This window comes from Botryllus schlosseri, chromosome 6, assembly GCF_051294905.1.
Source record: "Botryllus schlosseri isolate E-star chromosome 6, Bs_hap1, whole genome shotgun sequence".
Taxonomy (NCBI): domain Eukaryota; kingdom Metazoa; phylum Chordata; class Ascidiacea; order Stolidobranchia; family Styelidae; genus Botryllus; species Botryllus schlosseri.
This window is the reverse complement of record NC_137241.1, coordinates 21,894,467-21,920,289: the sequence shown is the minus strand read 5'-3', so window position 1 is coordinate 21,920,289 and position 25,823 is coordinate 21,894,467. Positions and strand designations below refer to the sequence as shown.

Here is a 25,823-nt window from a genome sequence, read left to right as displayed (position 1 = left end):
GACTTTTTTGAAAGTGTCCTCGGAGGACGCCCTTTTGTCCTCTTTTTTGAGATTTTGTCCTCTTTTTTGAAAATTTAGGTCAGATATAGAGGAAATTGCGAGTGATATGCCGCAAATTGGCGCAGAAGTGAAGCTCCGGCGGGTATTTCGGAGGAAAAAGCGGTGATTTCAGCTCTGAGCGAAATGAAGACCTTTTTTTTTTTTTTTAGTCATCCACCTAGCAATGTGGAGTGAAAAACGTGTTTTTGAGCTCTGAGCGGAAGTGATGACCTTTTTTTTTTTTTTTTTAGTCAACCGATCATGAAGCGGGTGAAATTTACCAGTTTTTGAGAATTCATCTCCAGTTTTGCATGTCTGAAATTTCTGAAAAAGTGTCCTCTTTTTTCATTTCCGAAATATGGTAAGCCTAAGCTAGAAGGCAAGGTTTGCTCGCACCCCATGATGTCCCGCTTAATAACCTCAGAATGCTCATCCTTTGAATACATTTCTCCACGACCGCATCCTTGTGAAGTCGGTAGGATAGGCGCGAATCAAAGATGATTCCAAGATATTTATGTTGTTTATTGATTGAAAGTGGTGTACCTCCTATCTGAAGGTTTACTTGTGGTAGGTTCCTACGCTTGGAGAATATGACTACAGCTGATTTTTGCACATTGGCCCGAAGTCCCCATTTCGTTGTCCACTTGAGCACTTCATCCAAGGATTTTTGGATATTTTTCCCCGATGCCGTAATGTTCAGTCCTGTTTCCCACAAACATGCGTCGTCGGCAAATAGATTCATTGTGCTGTTCACTGCTGTGGGGAGATCATTAATCATTACGCTAAATAAAGTCGGACTTAGCACACTACCCTGGGGAGTGCCATTTTCTAGAGTGTATATGTATCGGATAGACTTTGTCCTACGCGTACTTGGAAAGTGCGATTGCTGATAAATGAATATATCCATTTCAGGATGTTGCCGGATATTCCAAGCTTGTGAAGCTTATAGATCACACCCTCTCGCCATACCAAGTCATACGCTTTCTGGAAGTCAAGAAATACTGCTATTGTTGAGCGTTTGTTCCAAATTCCTTTGTATATTTCAGCACGAAGAGTCATGATGCAGTCTGTTGTCGATCTTCGAGCCCGGAAACCACTATGCACATGACTAATCAGGTCTTTGCTCTCCTGAAACCAATTCAGGCGATTCGCTATCATTCTCTCCATTACTTTTCACGTGATGTTCGTTAACGATATGGGTCGATATGACGCTGGGTCGGACCTGGCTTTACCCTCTTTTAGCAATGGGATGATTATCGCGTGCCGCCAGTGATCCGGGCAATGCCCATCTTTCCAATATCTATTGAAAATTGACAACAGATAATTTCGACTGCGTTGATTAAGATTTCTTATCATCTGATAGCAAATTTCATCGGGTCCTGGAGCTGTACTTTTTCCTCGATTTAATGCTCTTTCCAGCTCATTCATGGTGAGAGGCTTATTAATACCGTCGTCTGTTGTATTTTCTGCTGGCATAATTGGCACAATGTATTCGTTTTTGAACTCTTGTCGTCTGACCCTGAACTGCAAATCTAGATTTTGGTCGCTACTGACCGACGCAAATTGTCCAGCAAGCGCTTTTGCTTTATCGGCGTTGTCTGTTAAATTAATGCCTTGGGACTTGAGGCTATTTATGACGTTCCATGTACGGGTCCCCATCATTGATCGTACTGTTCGCCAAACCTTTTTTAATTTCGAATTGCTATTCAGCAATAGACAGAAATTTTCCCAGTGTGGATTTTTGGCAGCTAGAATTGTTTTTCTTGTTTCTGCACGCTGCTTCTTGAACGCGATCACTGAATCCATATGAAATGATGGTTTCATTTTCAGAAACGCCGCTCGTTTGCGACGAACTGCTCTGGAGCAGGATTCGTTCCACCAAGGAACACAGCTCTTACTGTGGGGTTTTGATACAGGAATGCATGTTCGTGCCGCTTGTATGATTGCTTATACCGCATGTTCAATAGTATTATCACCCTTTCGAAGTCCTGACATTAATTTGTGTTCAGCAATTCGCCTATACCTGTCCCAATCCGCTTTGTGGAATGACCATGAGCGAAAGTGATTTTCTGGTATAGCGATTGGGATATTGATCGTGTTGAATATGACAAAGTGATCGCTTCCTAGTAAGTGGTCTGTGACCGTGGTTTCTATTTTGAGTGCGATATCCTTTGATACAATGCATAAGTCTAACAGAGATGTGGCACCAAAATCCGACGCGATGTTGATGCGAGTGCCTGCCGTGACGTTGGTAATCACAAAATCATTGCTGTCGATCACTTCGTAAAGGTTCCGCCCATATCTGTTTGTGCTGCTGCTACCCCATGGATGATGCGCATTAAAATCGCCTACAATAATTGATTTCGAAGACAGAGAGTTCATGCATGCTTCTAGAGTGGCCTTAGAAAGTGATCGATTTGGTGGAGTGTAAATGTTCATGATGTTGATCCCTTCAACCTTGATAAGCTGTGCTTCTATCGGGTCCAATCCGGTCAGTTCGATTTCCTCGTATTGTACCATTTCCGTGATAAATAAGCAGACCCCACCCCCATATATGTCTCGGTCTTTTCGAATGAGCTTATATCCCCGGATTTTAGGCTTGTAACGGGACATCAAGTGTGACTCTTGTAATGCTATTATCTGCGGCTCTTTCGCTAATTCTTCTAAAAAATGTTTCAGCTCATTGATCTTTCTATATATGCCGCGGCAATTCCATTGCATTATCGTGAAGAACGTCCTTTGTCCCTACCCGACTTTTTTATGACATCTTGTACGTCTTTCGCGAGGAGTGGACCCCCACCGTCAGTCACATTCGTGGTATTCTCGATTGTTGGCTCGCTCGTTTGTTGACTGTTATGCGATTCCATACACTCTAAAATTATCCATCTTATTTCCTCCACTAAAGGTCAGATCGATCGCACCTCCAATATCGACTTGAGGAGTCGTCATCATGGCATTGAGTTGGTCAACTTGGTTGCCGTTACTCTAATTGAATGCGTGATTATTTGTCACCGAGATACCAAGATTTTCCCCCGCTGATTTTTCTATGATTGCTTCAATGTCGATTCGTTTTTTTTTCTACAAAGCTTGTTAGCGTGTTTTTCATGACTTCGGCAATGAAATTAAAGAAACCGGAAATCGGGATAGTGATATGATCCCCTGTCTTTTGCACTATTGAGCTTTGTTGCTGAGATACTCTTTGGCGATACTGGTTTTCATCTGGTAGGCCTGGTAGGGCGTTTTTATTCGACACTTCTGGAGAAATGTCCGCAATCCTATATGAGGTAGCGTTCGGTTTCGGCAAGGGTGGGAATTCACGAGAGGTGGCACTACCGGATCACTAGCTTCGTTTTGTAAGGTATTCCGCGCAGTCCAATAGTCTACCTTATTGGTGTTCGCCATTATTTTCTGAATCCTAATTTCCTGTTGATACCTTGGGCAACCAGTGTATCGAGCAGAGTGAGAATTTCCGCAATTAACGCAGTGGAGAACACTAGTGTCACACTTGTCATGGGTGTGGCGGTCTCCGCATTTAGAGCAACGCTGCGCGCTTCGACAATGCTTCGATTTATGACCGAAGCGATTGCAATTATAGCACCTCGTGGGCGGTTGATTGTATACGCGAGGCCTAAATCGTAAGAATCCTATCTTAACCACGGATGGCAAGATTGTCGACGCGAAGCACAAAAGCACTGATTTACCGGGTATAGTTTCTTCATCAGCGCGATAGGAGAATCTACGCGCGAACGTGACATGTTGGTTTGCCAACGAATGCAATATCTCCTCATCCGACATTTCTAGTAGCACGTTTGTAATAACTCCCTTCACTTCTACTGGTCTGGTATTGTATAATTCCGTTCGCACCTCTATCGGATTTGTGCTCGATCCGAGATCGGTGCGTGACAGTAACTTCGAAACTTGGTCACTATTCGCACATTTTACACATATATCTCCAGAGGGAAGGACTTTCACATCCTTGTAATTACCGCCTAGAACTGCGTACAACGATTTATTTATAGTCAACGGATTGTATTGCCGAATGCGCTTTTTACACCCTTTATAATCACTGACTCATCAATACCAAATCTTGTAGAATTCCCCGTCGCTACCTCCTTCGAGGAAGGCCCAGGAAGCTCTGACTCTGCGGAGCGCTTCTGCGCCCCGCCACTACCTGACATAACTTGATTGTTTTATATCACACCAATATGCGATACGACTATTGTATACAGAGCTGCAGAACGCTTCAGCTGATGTAAGCCTACTGCTACGCAACTGTCGACTACGCGGCTAGTCGTTAATTAGGCGTGTCACTATACGACAGTGGTTCCCAACCTTTTTCCACCCACGTACCACTTCGAGGTTTTATGCAGTGCTCGCGTACCACCTACATAGTTTACGCACGCCGGGGCGGTCAAAAATGTTTTCACCATTTATGACGTCATAATCACGTATCTGACCTATGTGAGGTGTAATAACTAGGGCGATATTTTACCTAAAAATCGGAGGATTTTGACCTAGAAAACTTAATTTTGACCAAATTTTGACCTCCCGTACGCAAATTAGGTGTTTTCGCGCATATTGTTAAACGTGTACTACTTATATTCATTTCTGTTTGGGACTTTCTGTCCTTACGAAGTAGTTTGGCCTGAGAAAGCGTTTTTGAATTAAAATCTGACAAATTTTTACATTAAAAAACTTTATTTTAGCGATATCTGGCCCAGTAGTTACACCACGTATTAAGGTAGAGTTAATTAAAATTTGTCGTAGTACAACGAAAGATACTTTCCCACATTCTCGGGTAGAAAGTGTCTGTCCTTACTAAGTAGGTTGCCAATAATGGAGAAAGACCGTTCAACGGCAGTATAGTTGTTGGCTGACCACACTGAAGTTGTGCGTACACTGCTGGCGACACACCATGTTGCTTCATTCTGACAATGCTGTCATACATCACTATGTCAATTGTCAACCTATTTGTTCCGTTTGTCAGTTTATGATCCACTATTAGCAGACAATGGGCCGTCTACAACGGTAGGCCCAATAGGTAGGCTACAAGCTGTAAAGTATCAAAATCTACGATACAAACGAAATAGAGGGGTCAAAAAAATTTCACTCTGTAAACAATTTTGACAATTTTTTGACTTGACGCGTCAATTTTGACATTAAAATCGCCCTAGCCATAGCAAATTGTATTAAACTAGGCAGCCCGGGTTGATGAGATGCATGGAATTTTTTTTACCACTAGTCAAAAAAATTCAAAATCAACCCCACCTAAACTAATAACTTCCATCGGTCGAAAAAAAAATCTACTCGCGTACCACCTGGAAGACCTTCGCGTACCACTAGTGGTACGCGTACCACAGGTTGGGAACCACTGCTATACGAGATCACGATGAGACGTCCTATCTCGACTGCGCTCAACACACGAATGTGGTCAAAGGCAACTTTACGGCCATTTTTGACCGGCTTGCCTAACGCTAAATTGGATAAAACGGGTGTCAATGGAAAGCTGCTGCTGTAGTGAATACGAAAATACAAATTTTAGTTTGCTCCTGGTCCTAGAACCCCCAAAAAACTGCCTCGAATTTTGCATTGTGATCGAGTTTCGAATTGTGACGCAACAATGCTGCCCGGTTCCTTCTTCTTAGCTTCACTCTTGTTTTGCCAGACAGAATTGTTGTGTCGCAATGTCAAAACTAGGCTACATACGCTGACAGCGCATCGAAAGTCATGCACGAGTGCAACAAGTCGGTTTCGTTCGTTTCTTCGACTTGAAAATCCTTGCTCCCACTCTTACGAAGAAGGGGAAATAGCAGCTCCATAGCGTGAGAAGCTATAGCGCCGTGTACGAGGTGGCCACTGGCCATGCTAAGCCAGTAGTTCATTGGAGAATAATCTTTGTGTTTCGTCTTTGGTGTCTGGTCATCCTGGATATATATGAGCTCCTCTTGCTCCCCAGTCCCGACAGGCAGGTTGTAGTGGTAGTTCTATGGCGCCACTAGGGTGTGACGACATCGCAGGTGCTTCGGTGCTTGGTCTTTGTCCGTTGCCAACTTTCGAGGACGTTGATGGCCTTTATAATGAGACAGAAGCCTATGTCAATGCCGTCACATCCAGCCTTCCTGCGTCTTGTAAACGGTTGGATGAAATTCGCTCAGAGCACCAGAAAGATGACGTATTGCGCACAGTGATGCAATATGTATCCTCAGGGTGGCTGAAATGCAAAGAGACGCTGCATGGCCCACTTAGGCCATACTGGAACGATAGAGCCTGTTTATCTACTTATGAAGGACTCCTGCTTAAAGGGAATCGCTTGGTGATCCCCTGCACGCTGAGACAAGACGTTTTAAGATACCTTCATGATGCTCACCAAGGGGTGACAAAATCCCGACTCAATGCATCACAGTCATGCTGGTGGCCTGGAATTTCTAAGGACATTGAAGAAACCGTCAGAAATTGCGAAAAGTGCACGGAGCATCAGCGAGAAAAGGTTGAACCGATGCTGTCAGCATCCTTCCCAGAGAGACCCTGGTCCCGTGTTGGTGCCGACTTCTTTCAATACCAGAATTCCATGTACCTGCTAGCCGTTGACTACTACTCCAGGGACATTGAGATTTGCATAGTCTCCAAAGCAGTGAACGCAGCAGAGACGATTCTGAAATTCAAGAAGATTTTCAGTAGGCATGGCATCTGCGAGACTTTGGTCACCGATGGAGCACCTGTGCTCTCTTCACGCGACTTTGCGTCATTTTGCGAAAGCTGGAAAATTGAACATATCATGTCCTCACCTAGATATCCACAGGGGAACTCGGAGGCTGAGCGTGCCGTTCAGACCATCAAAAACCTTCTGCGAAAATGTGACGATGAATATCTGGCGCTACTCACATACCGCAACACGCCATTGGCTATCGGCTACTCGCCGGCAGAATTGAGAATGGGCCGCAAACTAAGAACAAGAGTACATTGTCATCCAGACGATCTTCTGCCCAAGTCTGTCGACCGAACCGCCGTGAAGAAAGCTGAAGCAGATTACCGACGCAGAGTTACTCGTGATTACAACAAAAGACACAGAGTAGTACCTGGAGATGTGTTCAAGGTGGGAGATCGCGTCTGGATTCCGGACTGCAAATCGCAAGGTGTTGTGGAAAAACTTGACACTGACACTCAACCCAGATCCTTGGTTATCAGAACTGGGCGTGGCACCTTCAGAAGAAATCGCCGAATGGTGCGGAGATACCAGACGGAGAATGCCCCGCAAGAAGGCGTCGACATTACCGCCAGTGAGGCAGCTGAATTCTTCAAATTTCCCGATCAGGGAGGAGATAGCAGTTCGAGCGCTACTAGCGTCGATCGTGATGACCATCATGAGGCGGCGATAGTCCGACCATAGTGTCCTATATGGTGTCGACACAAGCAAATCGCACGGTTCAATGAAATTGTATCACGTCACAGTTTCCATTTGGCTGCAGGCAATTTGACGGTGCAGGCAATTTGACAGCATTAAATTTGATGAATCGGGTATCAATCGAAAGCTGACGCTGTACTGCTTGCGAAAATATAAATTTTATTCCACTCATGGCCCTGGAGCCCCCACAATCAGCCCCAAATTATTCATTGTCGAGTAGATTGTCAGTGTGACGCAACAATACTGTCTGGCGAAACGAGAGACTAGCTCAAGAGCAAGGATGCGTCCGAGCGGCGAGAGTGGGATCAGCTGACGTCGCGGCAATAGCAATGTGCAATGTGCATTGTGCAACCGCGCCACAGAGAAACGCTGCGCTGTTGATACTTTTTCTTCGGTACAAGCGAGCACACACCAGGCGGGGCCTACGTAGGCCCCGCACCAGCCTTTCCTTGACTTGTAAGGGTAGAACTGGGTCCACAGAATGTATTAGGGCCCTACCAATTTTCGCGCAATATCCTTCAGCTGATAGAGATATGTAGGCTACGTCTAAGTAGTCTACATTGGATATGTCAGATTATTATGATATCGATTGCCTTAGCCCGCTTGTTGCGTAGGGCTCCAGAGACACGTCGCGCTGTTGATACTCTCTATAGTCGCTTTTATGGTTAAGTGTGAGCAAGGAGCATTGAGCAGGAGTATACAAGCTTTTATTTGATCCGTATGGGTAGGAATTGGTCCGCGAATGCAGCAGGTAAAATGTTGATTGTTGAATAAAGTTTAACAACAGCTAGGAGTGTCGAATTAAACTGGTATCGCTGTCCGGATTCAATCCGTTACTAGAAATCTTGCGGGCCATACCTGCCAAATGATTCCAAAATGTTACCACCAAATTCATACCTTTGTTTTTCACGGGAATATATCTGATATCACTATAAACGTTGACGTTGGAGTTTGGTTTAGCATTTTTCTATCACCAAACAGTTTTTTTTAATGCCGGGGACCTTTTGCGTCAAAAGTAATACAGTGGTGTCACAGATATTTGAATTATATTCATTCTGTAGCCTGTATTTATATTCCTAATGTAACTTACGTAAAACGGATTTGCATTATTTTTTTCGCATCTGTGAATAACTGAATGTCCATTGTCCATTCGGCCCAACAGAGTTTGCACTTTTTCGCCTTCTCGGAATTTGGTGTTAAGGTCACCGACGTGGTGCTTATGGGGACTAGAGTGAAAACTCAACACTATGATATATTTACATTATCTAAATTTGCTGTCTTGAGTGAATCTTATTACTTGAAAATTGGTAGGGACCAAATACATTCTGTGGACCCAGTTCTACCCTTACAAGTCAAGGAAAGGCTGGTGTGTGCTCGCTTTTAGCGAAGCGCCCATAGAAAGTATCAACAGCGCCACGCATCTCTGAAGCCCTACGCAACAAGCGGGCTAAGGCAATCGATATCATAATAATCTGACATATCCAATGTAGACTACTTAGACGTAGCCTACATATCTCTATCAGCTGAAGGATATTGCGCGAAAATTGGTAGGGCCCTAATACATTCTGTGGACCCAGTTCTACCCTTACAAGTCAAGGAAAGGCTGGTGTGTGCTCGCTTGTACCGAAGCGCATAGAAAATGTATCAACAGCGCAGCGTTTCTCTGTGGCGCGGCTGCACATTGCTATTGCCGCGACGTCAGCTGATCCCACTCTCGCCGCTCGGACGCATCCTTGCTCATCTTGCTCGCCAGACAGCATTGTTGCGTCACACTGCCAATCTACTCGACAATGAATAATTGCAAAAACTACAACATAAAGTACTCCGAATCATAGCTAGGGCCCGAAAGGGGCCTGGCTGCCCATCCAACAAGTCGTTGCTGAAGAGATTCGGCGTCCTAAACATAGAAGATATGCGGAAACTAGAAATCGCCACGTTTATGTATCAGTTTCACTGCGGTCGTTGCCCCGAATATTTCAATGACTTCTTTACCTCGGAATCAAAAGCGCACAAGTACAACACACGCGCGTCCACGTCGTCCAAATATCATATGATCGACCGAAAAGATCATCGCTCTATCAAATATGCCGGACCTGATGTGTGGAACAGTATTCCGCCGACCATCCGACAGTCGACGAGCATGTCCACATTCAAGTCGAAATACAAGCAATTACTACTAAATAAATACAGTCCATCCTCGAGATTACCGGACCACGACTGACCTATCGATCTCGCTTCCCATGACAAGCCGCCCTCTTTATTGTCGCTTTCTTTTTCTATACTAGCTTCTCTACTTTCATTCAGTGTGCATGCCTCCTCTTTACATCGCCTAGGCCAAGGTGGGTGTCAGATTCCATAGACTACTCCTTGTCGCTTCGACATCTTCCTGTCTTTTCATTGTATCGCATTTTTGTGGTGTATTGAACTGATAAAATTGCTAATAAACCAATGATGATGATGATGATGATTGTGGGGGTTCCAGGGCCATGAGTGAAATAAAATTTATATTTTCGCAAGTAGTACAGCGTCAGCTTTCGATTGATACCCGATTCATCAAATTTAATGCTCGGCAAGTCGGTCAAAAATCCCCGTCAAATTGCCTGTAGCCAAATGGAAACTGTGACGTGATACAATTTCATTGAACCGTGCGATTTGCTTGTGTCGACACCATATAGGACACTATGGTCCGACGGTCGGATCGGAACAGTACCGCACCTCGCAGATACATCGAGGAGTACTGATGTAGTTATAGGAGTAGTGTGTGTAAATATGTTGTGTTCTTCATTCACCTCTTGCCTGCCAATTGCTTCATACCTTTGTACCGCTAACTGCCTCAATTCGGATTGTTTATTGTCTTCATTCTGTGCTTGCGTTGTATATGTTTGTGCTGCTTATAAGCATTTGTGCTTGTCCCGAGAAGGGAGATGTAGTGGTAGCTCTATGGCGCCACTAGGGTGTGACGACATCGCAGGTGCTTCGGTGCTTGGTCGTCACTGAATACATGGCTGCTTGAGAACTCACGTCTCGTATATTAGACAGACCGTCAGTCACGGTACTACACAGGTTGGCTGGATCAATGGAGAATGGACCGGTCATGTAGGCACAACAAGTCACAGTGGTGAGAAAAAAAGACGTACCTTACCACGGACGTACTATCCTACGACGGCTTCCAAAAACTCAAAATCAATCCCACCTGAACTAATATTTCTCTTCATTAAAAAAAAGAAATCTACTCGCGTACCACCTGGAAGACCATCGCGTACCACTATAGTGGTACGCGTACCACAGGTTGGGAACCACTGTGCTATAGAATGTAAACTTTTACATTCTATAGTGCTGCTCTGTGGCCGGCCACAGAATATTAGGTGGTTTTCGCAGCTTTTCTGGAACTTGAAGAGTATATTCCACACATTCTTGGTTCTTTGAATCCATAATTGTTTCGTTCGGGTAGTATGATTTGATTACGGGATTTAGTACTGAAAACGGGTAAAATGACCGAATATTGAGCGATCAACTATCTCGATGAAACATAGGCCTACATATGCATTCAAGGAGGTATAATCGAGTCTACTTAAACGTAAATCGAACAAATCTGTTTGATGCAGATGGTTCTTTCCCATTCTATACAGTTGCTGACGAGTGTCAGCCGAATATTAGGGTCTATTTCTGTGTAAAAAAAACATCCAAATCAACACTTATCAGTTACCAGTTTTGATGCAGTCTTCATTGCTTCTAGCTTTTTATACCATTATTCCTTGTTTCATTTAGTGCTGGGTATATCTCCTTTTAATGTATTCTTTGCATCACTTTTCATGGCCGGCCACGCGATATCTATGGCCGGCCACAAAAAAATCAGTGGCCAGTGAGTGGCCACGGAAATGCTGAAAGTCCGTCCCCAAAATTTGGTTCCATTCTAACAAGTACAGACCTCCGCAGAGCCAATTAAAATTTTTAATTTATCAAGAAAATTGAAAAAATATCACATTTTTCTGTCAACCCCATTAAATTATTGAGTTGCCTTCAAAGACGTTGCAAAAAAGTTTGACTCAATTCCAACTGGTAGAAGCGGAATTATTTGATTTTTTGGTTGATAATTCTGCGCTTTCTATGGCATCACTGTTTTCTTGTCAAATACCTTGCACACTCATTTTCTAATTGTAGAAGCAGATTGCCATATCTCGTAAACGGCTCACGGCTCCTAAAAAACTCCCACGCAACAAGTTTTGGCGTCACCATTTTATGCATCATAATTCATTTCCTTATTATAGTTAAGGTTTCCTAAGGTATAGTGTTTCAGACTTCACAGAATTCTATACAATTTTGTCGGATACTAGAACTTGTGCATTTAAAATAACTCGAAATGACAAAAACATATAGGCTCATAAAGTTGACCTGTGCAAGACGTAACATGAACGAAAATTCACGTCAGCACTATCGAACCAACACGGACTGCTTGAAAAAGATCTTAACGAACAAAGCTCAGTATAGCTTTTTGCTGCATACTTCCTTCTAGACAACTCGGTCGCAATTATACTAACAATGAACGCTTACCTGCGATAGAGATTACCGGCAAGGATCCGGCATATGGATTTCTCGTATCAAGACATTCCACTTCCTATCATTGCCCACCCTATATTCGTTTTTCTTCTGTTACTTTTTACTCAGAATGTGCCCCTCATCTTAAAATATTCGTTTTTTTATATGTAGGCCAAGGTGGTGTTTGATTGAAAGAGCATTCCAACTCTTGCAAAGCAGCCTGGATCCCATTCATAGTATTGCAGAATCATTTGTACACACAATGTCTTCGCGAACACGAGCAAACACGGTGATTCAATTGAAATTAAAAGAAATAATCAGAAATATATCTTCATTCACATATTTTCCCACAGATGAACGTGGTGCAATTCCGGACCCCAATTATAAATCCTCCACAAGCAGACCAGGCGAAAGCAAACCAACCGATGATGTAACTGTATGCCAGTTCGTTCGAATTTCGATATTGTTGATGAAAAGTAACCATAGCGATCAGAATGAAGATAGCTGTAAATAAAATAAAAATTTGTTCGAAAAGATATGGATATTTTGCATGATAATATGAAAATGGTATCGCATATTGCGACATAATTTTCAAGAAAGATGCTTGCTAGTAACCAAGTCGAGCAGCAGCAAACCAGCTGTAAGAAATCAAAACAAATTGATAAGCATAGGCTATGAACAATCTTAGAGTTGAAGAGGTTCGGTTTATTAGCAATTTTTATTAGTTCAATACACTACAAAAATTGAGATGCAATGAAAAATAGGAAAGTGTCGAAATGACCTGGAGTAGTCTTTGGAATCAGACACCTATATTGGCCTAGGCGTTGTAAAGTGGAGGTATTCACACTGAATGAAAAGTAAAACAAGATAAAATAGAAAAGCGAGCGACAAAATAGGGTGTGGCGTGTCACGGAAGGCGAGATCGATAGGTCAGGTCGTGGTCTGGTAATCTTGAGGACGGACTAGTATTCGTTTAGTATATATGCATGTATGGAGGGGGGAGGGGGTGCTACTCGGCTAACTGAGGCCTTTTGCACCATGCCTGTTCTGATCATTAATACGACTATAAGTCTCTAGTGGACAACAAAATCTAACAGTGATTGCACCGGGTAAGGACTTTTCAATAGCAAACCAAGCGAAAGTGGAATATTGTGTCTATGAGCGGATTGAATTTCAGTGGTTCCCAACGTGGGCGATATCGCCCCCCAGGGGGCGATTTGTCGGTCCAGGGGGGCAAAAATAGCCAAAGGAGCTATAGGGGGGCGAAAACGGACGAAGGGGGCAATAGGGGGGCGATGGCGCGTTGAAATGGCTATATTTGCGTCCATGACCGTAACTGCCACACCCAAGCCCCCAATTGAGATGGGGTGCCCGAGCTCGAAATGGGCCCACAATTTTTTTTCGTGAATTAAACATTAATTATAGAGTATTATTTTGAAAATTTAGGCAACTTTTTCAAAAAAAATTCGCGCTGCGCGTTATTTCGTGGTCACATATTTCTTGCTTATTGGATACTCTTCCTCCAAGAAATAATATACTCATGAGGTATAGCAATGGGCATCTCGGCGTCAGTCATTATCACACCATGACGCACCAAGACATATGAAGTTCCAGGCCATGTCACATGCGACTCCGAGAAGTGTGCCAGAACGAGAAAACCTTGGCGGAAAAAGACTGCCTTTATGATGACCGACTTCGATATATATGCCATGCGATATACATATATATTTAATTGTTCATAGGCGCCTAAATGGCTGGTGCCAAATGCTCCTGTTCTGTCCAATCAGAACCCCACAAATAAATGCCATCTCGCAGAGAAAAATTAGTTGCCGGTGCAGAAATACCAATTTGAAATCGTGTGCGTCTTTTAGTTTAGTACGTATGGGCGATTTGAATATCTTTTGACATAGCAGACAGGCCACGAAATGTCATTACCTAACGAAGTCATTATACCCACGTGTCCGGCCGAATATGTTCATTTATTATTTGCGGGCCCTACATTTTTCAAGACACCTCACTCAGCTTTACCGGTAAATCTGAATACATGAGCAGAGAGAGGATGAAAAATTGACAGTAATATTTATGCAATTCCCGATCATATTGACCGATTCAATCATGAATAATAGAATTTTTTCGCGCTTCGCGAATCAAGCCGACTAACTAAAAAGAGTCCAACAATTTGTGCTGAGAAGTAGCGGTAAAGAGGTATCGGGCGAGTTGGGTCTGGGGGCTGCAGAAGTTTGCTTTATCGCCCAATGGAGGGGGCCAAGACCAACATATAGAGGGCGGGCTGACGAAGTGCTGTTACGGCTCTTTGGGAATCAAGTCGGAGAAATTACCTTTTTGTTAGTCAGCTCACCAAAATTTAGTTGGAAAAGTGTAATTTCGAGGTCGAGCCGTAAAGTTGACCTTTTTTCTTAGTCAACTGGTCCGTGATTTCAGTCTGTATGCCCATTTTTGTGTTCCCAATATTTGGGGGGCGATGATCGGTGAGGAGTTTGAAAAGGGGGCGATGAGTCGAAAAAGGTTGGGAACCACTAAATTAGATGAACCCTGGATCGATCGTAGCGAATGCATCCAGTGACAAAATGCTCAAGCGTCTCTAGTTGATTGCACGTGTTGCACAGTCCCGTTTCATGAAGTCCAAGTCTATACAGAAAAAGATTGGACGCTTCACGATTTTGCGTGCTTTTAGTATTGTATTTGATGTTTCACTCTTGTGTTACAACTGCGATAACTGCACAGTGCACAGTGAATAACATCCAAGTTGACTCGCTTGTAGTCATGTTTCAATTTCCTTATAGTGCTTCATTTGTTATTGCATATATTGCAATAATTGACTCCAATTGGTGTGTTCATCCTAATTTTTTTTGATATGTTTGATATGTTTACTTTGTTATTGTTATATTAGTTCCTCTACACTGCAGTACCCTGTTGCAGCTATTGCAATAATTGACCTCTGGCTCTGAGCCTTTGAATCGTGCACCATTTTATGCTTTGATATTAAGACTGAGAATGTGAAAGCTTCTGCCTTCAGTTCCTGTGATTGTTTTGGTAGTAATGATTGTAAATTGCAATACTGATTTTTACAATTCGTTGTGTTCATCTTGGTGTTCTGATAAAACTTGAAGATAATTTTGCTTTCAAATTCCGCAGTGGATTCGCAGGATTCGCTTTGCAGCAAGAAGAATAATGTGAGAGTTCAGCAGAGGTGGTCAAAGTAATCAAGAAATCTACTCAAGTAGAAGTAGAAGTAGTGACGAAAACATCTACTCAAGTACGAGTAGAAGTACTTCTTCTATAAGCAACCTAAAACTACTTGAAGTAGAAGTAGAATTGACTGACCAGAAGTAGAGGAAAACTACTTGAGTACTTCGAAAAAGTAAAAGTACTTCGTTACTGACCACCTCTGGAGTTCAGTATTTTGGTATAAGACGATATAGTGACATATTGCGAGTGATCCCAGAAATGGTTGATCTAGAAAGCAATGAAAGAAGTAGGCAGCGACTGTGTGATCCAGAACAGAAAGAGGAGTCCCTTCGTATTTTTACCCACCCCTCCCGCCGGCCCACGCCAGCACGACTTCGCTTTGTTCTCAATAGAGGTGACCAGTAATAAAGTAATTCCTTCTACTTCAAGTAGCAGAGCTTTCCAACTACATCAAAGTGGTTCTACTTTAAAATTGCCCGGGCAGGTAGGTAGAAATTGACAACGTTATTTCTGCTTCTATATGCGTATTGTGTACTCATAAATCACGTACGCCGTTTATATAGGTGGTGTAGCGACGTGAACAGAAATATCTATGTGACTTAAAAGCCATCCGGACTCCGCCTTCCCTGTCGGCAGTATCCTGGGGACAGATCAGGAGGGCAATCTCGTTGTTTTGATGCCCCTTGTTGCACGCAAAGGTTGCCATGGTCGCAAGCTCAAGCTGATTAATTAACGCTATGATAATTGTATCATTTGTATCTGGTATATTCTGGATCAAATCAAGGTTGCTATAACAACCATCGGGTATGGGCTCATACCATTTGGCCGATCAACTTCAACATTAATGTATTTCAAACAAAGCAACCCTTATTATATAACGTTCATGTAAGGCTGTGACTGGCGGGTCAATTTGAATCATATTTGAGATATGGGTTTATGCATGTCATGCTAGGTTGAACACGTTGACATGAACAATGAACACGCACTGTGTTGTTTCACTTCAAGGCATGAAAGAGGTGTAACCAGGTCTTAACCGTTAGTACAACGAGGTACATTTGCTACAGTGTAAACCACTGCATACATGGAAACGTGTTGCAAACATGGTCATAAATTTCGCGAGCAGCGCGACGAAAAATTTCGAGATTTGACTGATTTTGTCGAATGTTATTTTGCAATAAGAACTCAGGGATATAGGCTCTAGGACTGTTGTTCCACTTATAATCATGTGTCCCTATCGCACTCTCTACTGTAACGCCATTTTTCTTCAGTGCCGCCATACCACCCCTTGATCCCAGCGCCCCATATCTCCCCATGAGCGTTACCGCCCCTTCAAAATCCAAATCGGCCTGGGGAAGGGGAAGGGGCCGCTGGCGACAAGGATAAGAAACACTGACTTATACGAACACACGTATAGCCATCAGACATGAGCGGATTTGGAATTTCCATGAGCTAATCTAGTTCAGATCCAATGCTTTCTTTCTTTTCTTTCAGAACCAACAATCGTATTGATTTAATATGACTTACCATAGAGTTGCACCTCTCATGTTCATGGCACCTTCGCATACCATAAGTACACTAATAACTGACATGAATAAAGTTTGTCGCCATTCATCACACGACATATCAATCTCCCAGAAAATCGGTGAATCCAATCCAAAACCTAATCAATTCAGAAAAAAATCCCTAATCCTAATCCAATCCGAATCCGCCATAATTTAACAAATCCGGTTTGTTTTAAATCTTAATCCTAATCTATGCTCATCTCTGATAGCCCCGTGTTACATGTTTTGAAGGATATGACACGAGGTTTCAACGCTGACATGAAGGAAAAATAATTTTTTGGGGATTGAATATATAAATGGCAAAGGGAGTACAATTTGGTATTGAAAAACGTTAATGTCCACTATAATAATAGATGATTCGAATCATTTGGATTCAAAAACTCGATTAGTACCCGTCCATATAATACCTGATGATTGGGCTACGGGTCGTGTTTATGGTGGATGTCTTCGATTGGTTTGATCATGAGTGGATCACCACGTACACTTACTATATATTAGGCTCAGTTATTTCTGTCGTAACACCCGCGACACTTACGAGCCAAGACCGCCAATATAATTCCAAGTTTACGTAGTCTTTCGTCATGTATTCTGAATGAGTCGTTAATATGCTCCTCTTGGTTTTCTCTCGCTTCTTCGTTCACAAGGGAAAAGCCAGCAATACACTGACTGACAATTGCAAGTGTGAAGAACACTATCGCGACATATTCCGCGCTGCCTTTATCATCTGTGAATATCAACATTAAACAAGGTCTGGCAAACTTCGTGTTGGCAACAGTGGCAGTAGGCTACAACAATAACACGATTTTCATTTTATACCATACCTCGTAAATCTATTCACTGAAAATTGTATAGCAACAATGTAGGGAATGTCTTATACTTACACTGAATTCTTTCACCATTGTACCGTGCCGCGAATAGACCATATGATACCCCGCCTGCTTTTCTCCAACCTTTGGTAGAGTACGCGAGGACAGATAAGAAAAATGGGAAAATCATACCCCATCCGCCTTCAAAACATATTACTTGCTTCCAATTCACTTCGTCACCCATTCAATCAATGCAGATCTATCGCATATAATCGACAACTGCTCCTAATTCAGTGCTGCCGAAAGTAATATTAATGATTTCAAAGTATATACTGAATCCATAATTTCCTCCGGACGTCAATTTTATGACATGGCTCGTCGGTGGTTAAGTAGCAACTCGATCCTTTCTTGATTTAGAACTGCACTGATGTCTGTATTTATATACATAGATGTTCAGTTGACTCCTCTCTCGCTCGCAAAAAAAGACTTCAGCACGGACAGGTAGGCTATACAATACAGGTGGCGACTGTGCACTAAGGCCTTACGGCCCCTCGTCGTCATCCTGGTCCGTACCGGATTTTCTCTGGTGTGGGTGTGACAAATAATTTAATCTGTATATTTAACCTCCTCCGTCACAAAACCACGCCTCGTAAGAGGCCTGCTCTCAAAGTTATTGGAAATTCATGGTGAATCATTATTGGGCAACAGGACTCCTGATCGTCTCCATATAGTTTCGGTAGTCCGAAATAGAGAGCAATTATGACTACTTCCATGACCTTGTTCTACCACGGACGCAAAAAACTATCAATCTGTCATGGGGACTAGTAAGATATCAGAAGGCCGTAGCTTACGTTGCGTGGCGTATATAGCTACCAAGTCACAAGGCTTCGAGTCACAAGTCGATCTCACATTTATAGTTTTGACTCGAGTCAAGTCGAGTCATTTCCAATTCACCACCGAGTCAAGTTCAAGTCACGGCGTAGAGTGTCGAGTCCGAGTCATAGTGTTTTGATTCGAGTCCGAGTCCAAGTCATTGTGTTGACTGTTCAGTTCCGAGTTAATGTCATGTGAAACCCACTTTCTCCAACTCTGCTCGGTGATATCGAATGCTTCGTGTTTTATAATATATTAATTTTCCTCTATTTTAACAGTTTCTGGCAGCATTTTCAAGTACTAGTACTGATGGACGAAAAAATATTAGTGTAATAACTACACTATTCTTCGATATTGCAAGGAAATGCCTGTCTTGGTAGACCCAGTCTCAAGTCATATGACTTGGTCCGAGTCATGCGCAATGATTCTAGTACAAGTCCAGTCAATTTTTCCATTTTTGAGATAATGACTAGAGTCAAGTCCAGTCACTAAAAAATCGCGACTCGAGTCGAATCATGACTCGAGTCATTACAACCCTAATCTAATCATTTCCGTATGGAAATCATTGGCCTTCTGTAGTCACCATGATGTATAGTTAGTTACATCCAAGGTGATATTTTGTCTCTTTATCCATTATCGCTGGTGGCGAGTAAGGTATAGTGGTAGGCTCCCCAGCTGTAATCCCAATGGATTCTTGAGCGATCAGACATTTCTATTCCAGAGGTTCTTAACCAGGGGTCCATGATTGCCTTCAGGGTACGAAACACTACATCAGGGGGTACGAGAAGCATAGTGGAATTAGGTCTATATGCTGTATAGAGCTTAAATTTATTTTGCCAACCAACAAAAAGGGTAATATTTTCAGGGCGAATTTATTCAACTGAAAAATGTCCTTCGTGCTACTTATATATTAAATATTATATAATATTAAATTATTAATAAATATTCTTCGCGCTATTCGTTCACCTGAAAAATATTCTTCGCGCTACGCGCGAGTTTAAGTGAGTAGGCTTTTTGGTTGGTGCCATCATAAATGGTGTCGAAAATGGACAGGGAGTCGAGAAATCTTATTGAAAGCACAAAGGGTATGATCGGTAAAAAGGTTAAGAAACACTGCTTTTGTTATCACACAACAAAATATAATATTTAAATTGTTATCGAAGACAATTCTACCGTTAATTTAATTTGACTTTGGTAATGTTATGAACAATAGCCTACTATCAGGGCTATACCAGAAAGTCGGATTAGGCTACATTGCTCAAATGCAGTGATATCAGAACAATCTTTGGTAACTTCTAAAATATTCTACCTATAATTGTGGCACGTCAAATGTCCGCTAGCTGCAATATAATTGCGTGGCACCTTTTACGATGTCGTGATGCATTTGTTCTCTCGACAAATAATGCTCAGTACAAAAAGAAATTTTATACAAATATTTGAAAATGGGATTTTTTTCGTGCCAAGCATGTAATGCGGAGCATGGATCGGAGCCGGATTTCCAGTCGGACTTTTTCATTTTTGGCCGGAACCGGATCGGAACCGGATCAGTACTGTTTCCTGATACGGCCGGAGCCGGATCGGAACCGGACCAGAGAATTGAAATACCCGATCGGAGTCGGACCAGAGAATTTGTCGATCCGCTCCGCACTACAAGCATGAATAGTACAATAGTGAATTACATTTTGACGATGTTTGTGGATTGTCATTGTGCAAGGTCCCGTCAAATAAGGCCTCCTTTAGAAATTACGCATTGAATACTCCTTTTATTGACGCTGCGGCCCGCAACGTCATCAAAAACTAAGAGATTGAACTGCGAACACATTTGGGTTCCGCACTATGTGCACAAACGGAAAGCTGGATATTTCGAGCTAACTTTTGTAACAAAGTAAGAAATGCTTTGAGATTTTTTCAAGGTGCACGCTCGTTTAGTGTTGATTTTTCTATGCTGCATAGAGTGGCCCGCAGTTTAAGTGCAATAAATTTCAGCGAAAGATATTATAATGAAGTAACAATTGTATGATATATGAAAAAGGTTCACAGTGCAGAGCCTACCAAGGTTCGTTTGTGAACGTGAACCTCTAAATTTATGAGGTTCACACACAGAACGCGAACGCGAACCTCACGTTCATACCATCCCCAGTTGAAAACATCTTTCAGACTTTGGAAAATCAGGGTTAGATTCATGATTGAGATGCAGATTTCCTGAAATATGATTCGCAATTATACAAAACAAACATATATGGTTAGCTGGTTGAGTTGACGACATGTTTCTTATGCAAGGTGGGTGTCTGATTCCATAGACTATACTTCTAGTCGCTTCGACATTTCCCTGTCTTTTCATTGTATCGCATTTTTGTGGTGTGCTGAACTGATAAAATTGCTAATAAACCAATGATGATTATCACATTAGCCATCTTCACACGCCGGCAATGTAGGCTGCTCCTCACTATCTGATCCGCGCAAGCGGTGTCTTCCAAAAACCCGGAAGTGGGCCGTGCTACAATTCGGCAGATATCGAATCATAACAAGGAATAGCCTATATCGACCTCGTGTAAATGACCATTGCAGTCGAAAACACCTTAAAGGCCACAAACAACGACAACGCAGGCTATGTAAATAGTTATCACCTACCACAATTTATGGTAGGTATGGATGGAAATGCATAACAGATATATCAATAAGAGAGTGTATCTGCTCCGCATTATGTAAGCCTATTAGCCGTCGCTACAATACAATTCATACAGCACAGTACTGTCGCCTCTGTCGGTTTACGAAATCGATAGAGCGTTTCACTGTGCTGCGATTGTCTGATTGTTAGCACTGATCTATCAAGTATGCCGGACCCCAATTGTGGAACAGCATCTCGCCGGCTATCCGACAGTCATCGAGCATGTGCGCATTCAAGTCGAAATACACGCAATTTCTGCCGTCAGGATTACCGGATCACGACAAAACATCGATCTCGCCTTCATCTCATTTTGTAGCTTGCCTTTTATATTCTCTGCTTTACTTTTCATTCAGTGTGCATGCCCCTTTTTTACTTCGCCCAGGCCAAGGAGGGTGTCTGATCTCAAAGACTACTCCAAGTTGTTTCGACACCTTCCCATCTTTTCATTGTATCGCAGTTTTGTGGTGTTTTGAAATGATGAAAATATTAATAAAAATGATTGATTGATTGGTAGCGAGTAGTCAGTGAGGCATGTTCGCCTAGGTAATGTTTCCCTGCGCTTCCGTTGTACGTATTAAAGCTAATTTCACACTCTTGTCGCAGGTGGATCGTGCCTCATCTGTGTATCATCTCTCCTTTTGCGCTATATTTTTGAACAATAAATATGGAAATTGGCGATGATGGATAAAAAAACGTTCAAATTTAGTTGTTCATGAACATCGACTGTAGGCTAAATATTAATAAATTATCAAGGTTTTCACAATTTCCCTTTACTTGCCTCACCTGACTGCACGTCACTGATTTCAACCAAAGATACTATCGTGACGTGAAAATTTGTAATACATGAAAAAGGTTTACAGTGCGGAACCTATACCAAGGCTCGTTGTTGAACGCAAACCCTAAACTTTCAGAGTTACACACACATAGCTCTAACGTGAACGTCATGTTCACACCATCGCTATTTATTATCACCGTGTCTATTTCACACTGCTCTTGGAATAATTTCACTCATAAAATTGATGTAAACTTTTCCAAAAACTCCTACCTACTTTTCACGGGTATTGCGTTACTGGCCTCCTCGTCGCTAGCCACTTCTTGGCAACAAAAAATCGAGAAACAATCCAAACCTCATTAAATAGATGTCCGGCATGCAATATATGACACACAATATGATGAGAATACAAAGCTACGATATCGGAAAAATCCTATAGATTACTTTCCTGAAAACCTTGGTAATGTCAGTCATGAAGATCATGAAGGTATGTAAGAGCGTTACTATGGCCGATAGAGTGCACATAATGGTCGATTACTGGTGAGATTAAAAAGGAAATTTTACTCCGCTGTATACTTTTGAAATACGGTCATCAAAACGAAAACTCCCAAGTTCTGATTAAAACAAGAACACTTAAAACATTTAAGGACTAGTTGAAAAATATTTCATTAATTGATTGTTTTTATTGTATTATAATTACCATATTACGTGACGCGACAGAGACAAAACAACGCCAGATTGGGATTCAGCCCCCGAAATTTGGTAAAGAGGACCTAAAATACAATCTGTCGCAAATATTGCGTAGACCAATGTAATGAACAATATCGGGCGAACTGCGAACTTTGACTGGTACTGTTTGTATATGCTGCAATATTTGCGACGGAGTCATTACTTTACAATTCGATATTCTCATTAATGTTTGCAATGGATAGGCATGTGCCACGCGGATACCGCACTATATTCACGATCGTATATATGATTAGCGAATGAATCATAGTGAGCTATTTAATAATTTACTAAAAGAGACAACAAAGTGAACGCATTCTCTTCGAATCTGTTTATTATGCTGATTTATCATTCTCCGAAACTAATGCGGCGAGGACTGTACCAGCCATATTTAGAATTGGGTGTGGCTGCAGCTATTGGATGTGGATTATTGACGCCCAATCAGCAATCACTATATCTTTTTGAGCGTCAGACCGTCTGAAAAGAGACCGGCATGCTTAGATCAACCGATAACCTAGTATGAATTGAATACCAGTCTAGGGGCGTCCGGCCGTTGGCCTAAGGTTAACATGCGGTTTACGAATGATTGCGCCGGTAACATGGTTATTAATGACTTTTTGATATAAAGAGCTAATATTTATGCTGTTAAAATATGTGCATTGAATCGCGCCAATTTTTTAATGAACGATTTTGTTTAGTAATATTGAAACATACAAGATCAGGCTTACCAGTAGAGGTGATGGAAGTGGTACATTCGAATACATATGGCACCAATTGAACATTCACACAGTTGATTTTGTTTGATATTCATGGTGTTTTGACTACATTGGTCACTTTACACCAGGCCGATATTCTTCATTATGTTTCCGTATTCACCGACTTGCAGCACGGCCCACTTCTAGGCCTTTTAAGACTCCGCTTACGCGGACCACGTGGCGCGGAGCAGCCTAGATAAAACTCCGGTAGGAATCCTGGAGTCGACCTCAGTCAGACTCGAACCCGCAACCCATTGGTGCCGCTTCTGTGGAACGTATAGGCATACCTTTACGCTATCTCGCTATTTCACACAGTCAAGTCTTTGCATTCATTCTAGCGTGTAAGCTTCAGGCCGGCCTATTATTATTATGATTACTTGTTGAAACATATTGCTACAAATCGTGATTTCTGGTAGTGATCGTTGCTACTAATAGTAAGGGCATTTTATGGAATATTTCACAAATATGTGAACTATATTGTTACCATCGTTTGAGTCACACCTACACCGCAGTTGTTCGTTTTCTTGTACGCTAGTATGTTTTAGTTGTGGGGTCCACTTTGTGTGCTTCTAATATCAAATAACTCGTGTTATATTATTCCCAATTGGCCCATTGGCCAGACAGTCCTATAGGCTACACTGCGGGGGCACCTGCGCTCTAAAGCCTTGAATTTAGTTTAGTGATCAATAGATCACGGGGGTAGGAAGACCAAATGATTCCCCTTCCCCGTCAATAAATCACATGCAACCATATGTCGAAATTTAACTTTCAGTTTGATGTAGCGAAATGTGTACACTGCGTATTACTTTTATACGTTTCCACACTTATCACGTTGACTTGGCTTCCCGTGCGATCTAAAGACCAAGGGGAAGTCTGCCGTTTCATATATACACTGTGCAAGAATTGTTCACTTTATTTCCACGTTTGAAGTTACATCGTTGCATTACGTGTTGGTTACTCTTGTGATCTTTAGATCAAGGGGAAGTGTGATTGTGATTAACGTAATGATTGTATATGTGCTCCCGACGCTCCGGTCACGCGATCGACAGAACGGGCTCGAATATCGCGAATTGTGCGGTTTTTACAGCAACTTTTTAAATACATTGAACTATATTACACCGGCTACATCTTAAAATGGATATATTCATTTATCAGCAACCGCACTTGCCAAGTACGCGTAGGACAGAATCTATCCAATACCTACATTATAGAAAATGGAACTCCCCGGGGTAGTGTGTTAAGTCCGACTTTATTTAGCGTAATGATTAATGATCTTTCCACAGCAGTCAACAGCACAATAAATCTGTTTGCGGACGATGCAAATCAATATATACCGAAATCACAGCAAAAATCCTTGGATGAAGTGCTCAAGTGGGCAACGAAATGGGGACTTCGTGTTAATGTGAAAGAAATCAGCTATGCAGTCCAGTGCTGGGATGACTCGAGTCATGACTTGACTCGCATCAGACTCGAGTCAACTTTTTCGTATGACTTGACTTGACTCGAGTCACTTTGGAAAAATGACTTGACTTGACTTGACTTGGAGCTTCAAAAATGTGCATTGACTCGTGACTCAGAGCAAAATTTACGAGTCAATTTCAAGTCATCAAGTAAGGGGTGTCGAATAAATCACTGTATCTTGTGGATGTTCGGATTATTCGAGATACGTCGGTGGCACTTGTGAGAACAACCAGTCCACTGATTGTACGTTACAAGGTTCCTCCATTGTACGATCACAAATAAATTGACCGAAATGTAGAAAATTAATCTAAATAGCAATGTGTCTCTTTTTCTTAGACGGCTCAATGCTTACGTTGCCCAGTGTTCACATTTACCAATCCTCAAATCGAACGAATATATTGGGTGCGTTTATATTCTCATGGAAGTGTAGATAAGTAGTGTAGGCAATTGTACCATATCATTTTGTTTCAACTTCTCGAAGTTTCGTATTAGGTCCTATATTTTGGCTGATAAGAACTGACTGTAGTATGTATAGCCGTACAGTTACTCACGTACTACTTAGCAGTTCTATGTGTGCGTGAGGGATATAGTCTACCGTCTTTTTGCATGCATATTCAACTAGATATTCGTTATTTGATTAAGATAAATGCTTAATTAATCTGTCTTTCACACAGCTAGCAAATTGTAATGAATTTGAATCATCACTCATACTTCGAAAATTCAATTTGACTTGACTTGTGGCTTGTCTCGTGACTTGACTTGACTCGACTTGACTCGAGTCACCTCCAAAAAATGAGTGACTTGACTTGACTCGAGTCACCTTTGAAAATCGATTGACTTGACTTGACTCGAGTCAAAATCTGCAATGACTCGAGATGACTCGTGACTCGAAGGTAGTGACTTGATCCCAACACTGATGCAGTCATATCCTCCAAGGGTATGAAACTACTGCAAGTGAACCTTCAGATAGGAGGTACTCCACTCTCAATCAATAAGCAACATAAATATCTTGG

The 25,823-nt window shown here is 42.1% G+C and overlaps 2 protein-coding genes across 2 annotated transcripts in view; one reads left to right on the top strand and one right to left on the bottom strand.

The window, feature by feature from the left end:
- The window catches only part of LOC145440387 (prolyl-tRNA synthetase associated domain-containing protein 1-like), a 193,896-nt gene that overhangs the window by 14,304 nt on the left and 153,769 nt on the right, over positions 1-25,823 (top strand). The gene's annotated exons all lie outside the window — the stretch shown is intronic.
- Positions 12,198-17,909, bottom strand: LOC145441540 (uncharacterized). The gene is made up of 3 exons (XM_080319427.1): positions 17,631-17,909; positions 17,285-17,473; positions 12,198-12,481 (listed from the first exon to the last, which is right to left on the bottom strand). Exons 1-3 carry the CDS (start codon positions 17,797-17,799, stop codon positions 12,309-12,311), a joined length of 531 nt encoding a protein of 176 aa, XP_080175553.1. The 5' UTR covers positions 17,800-17,909; the 3' UTR covers positions 12,198-12,308.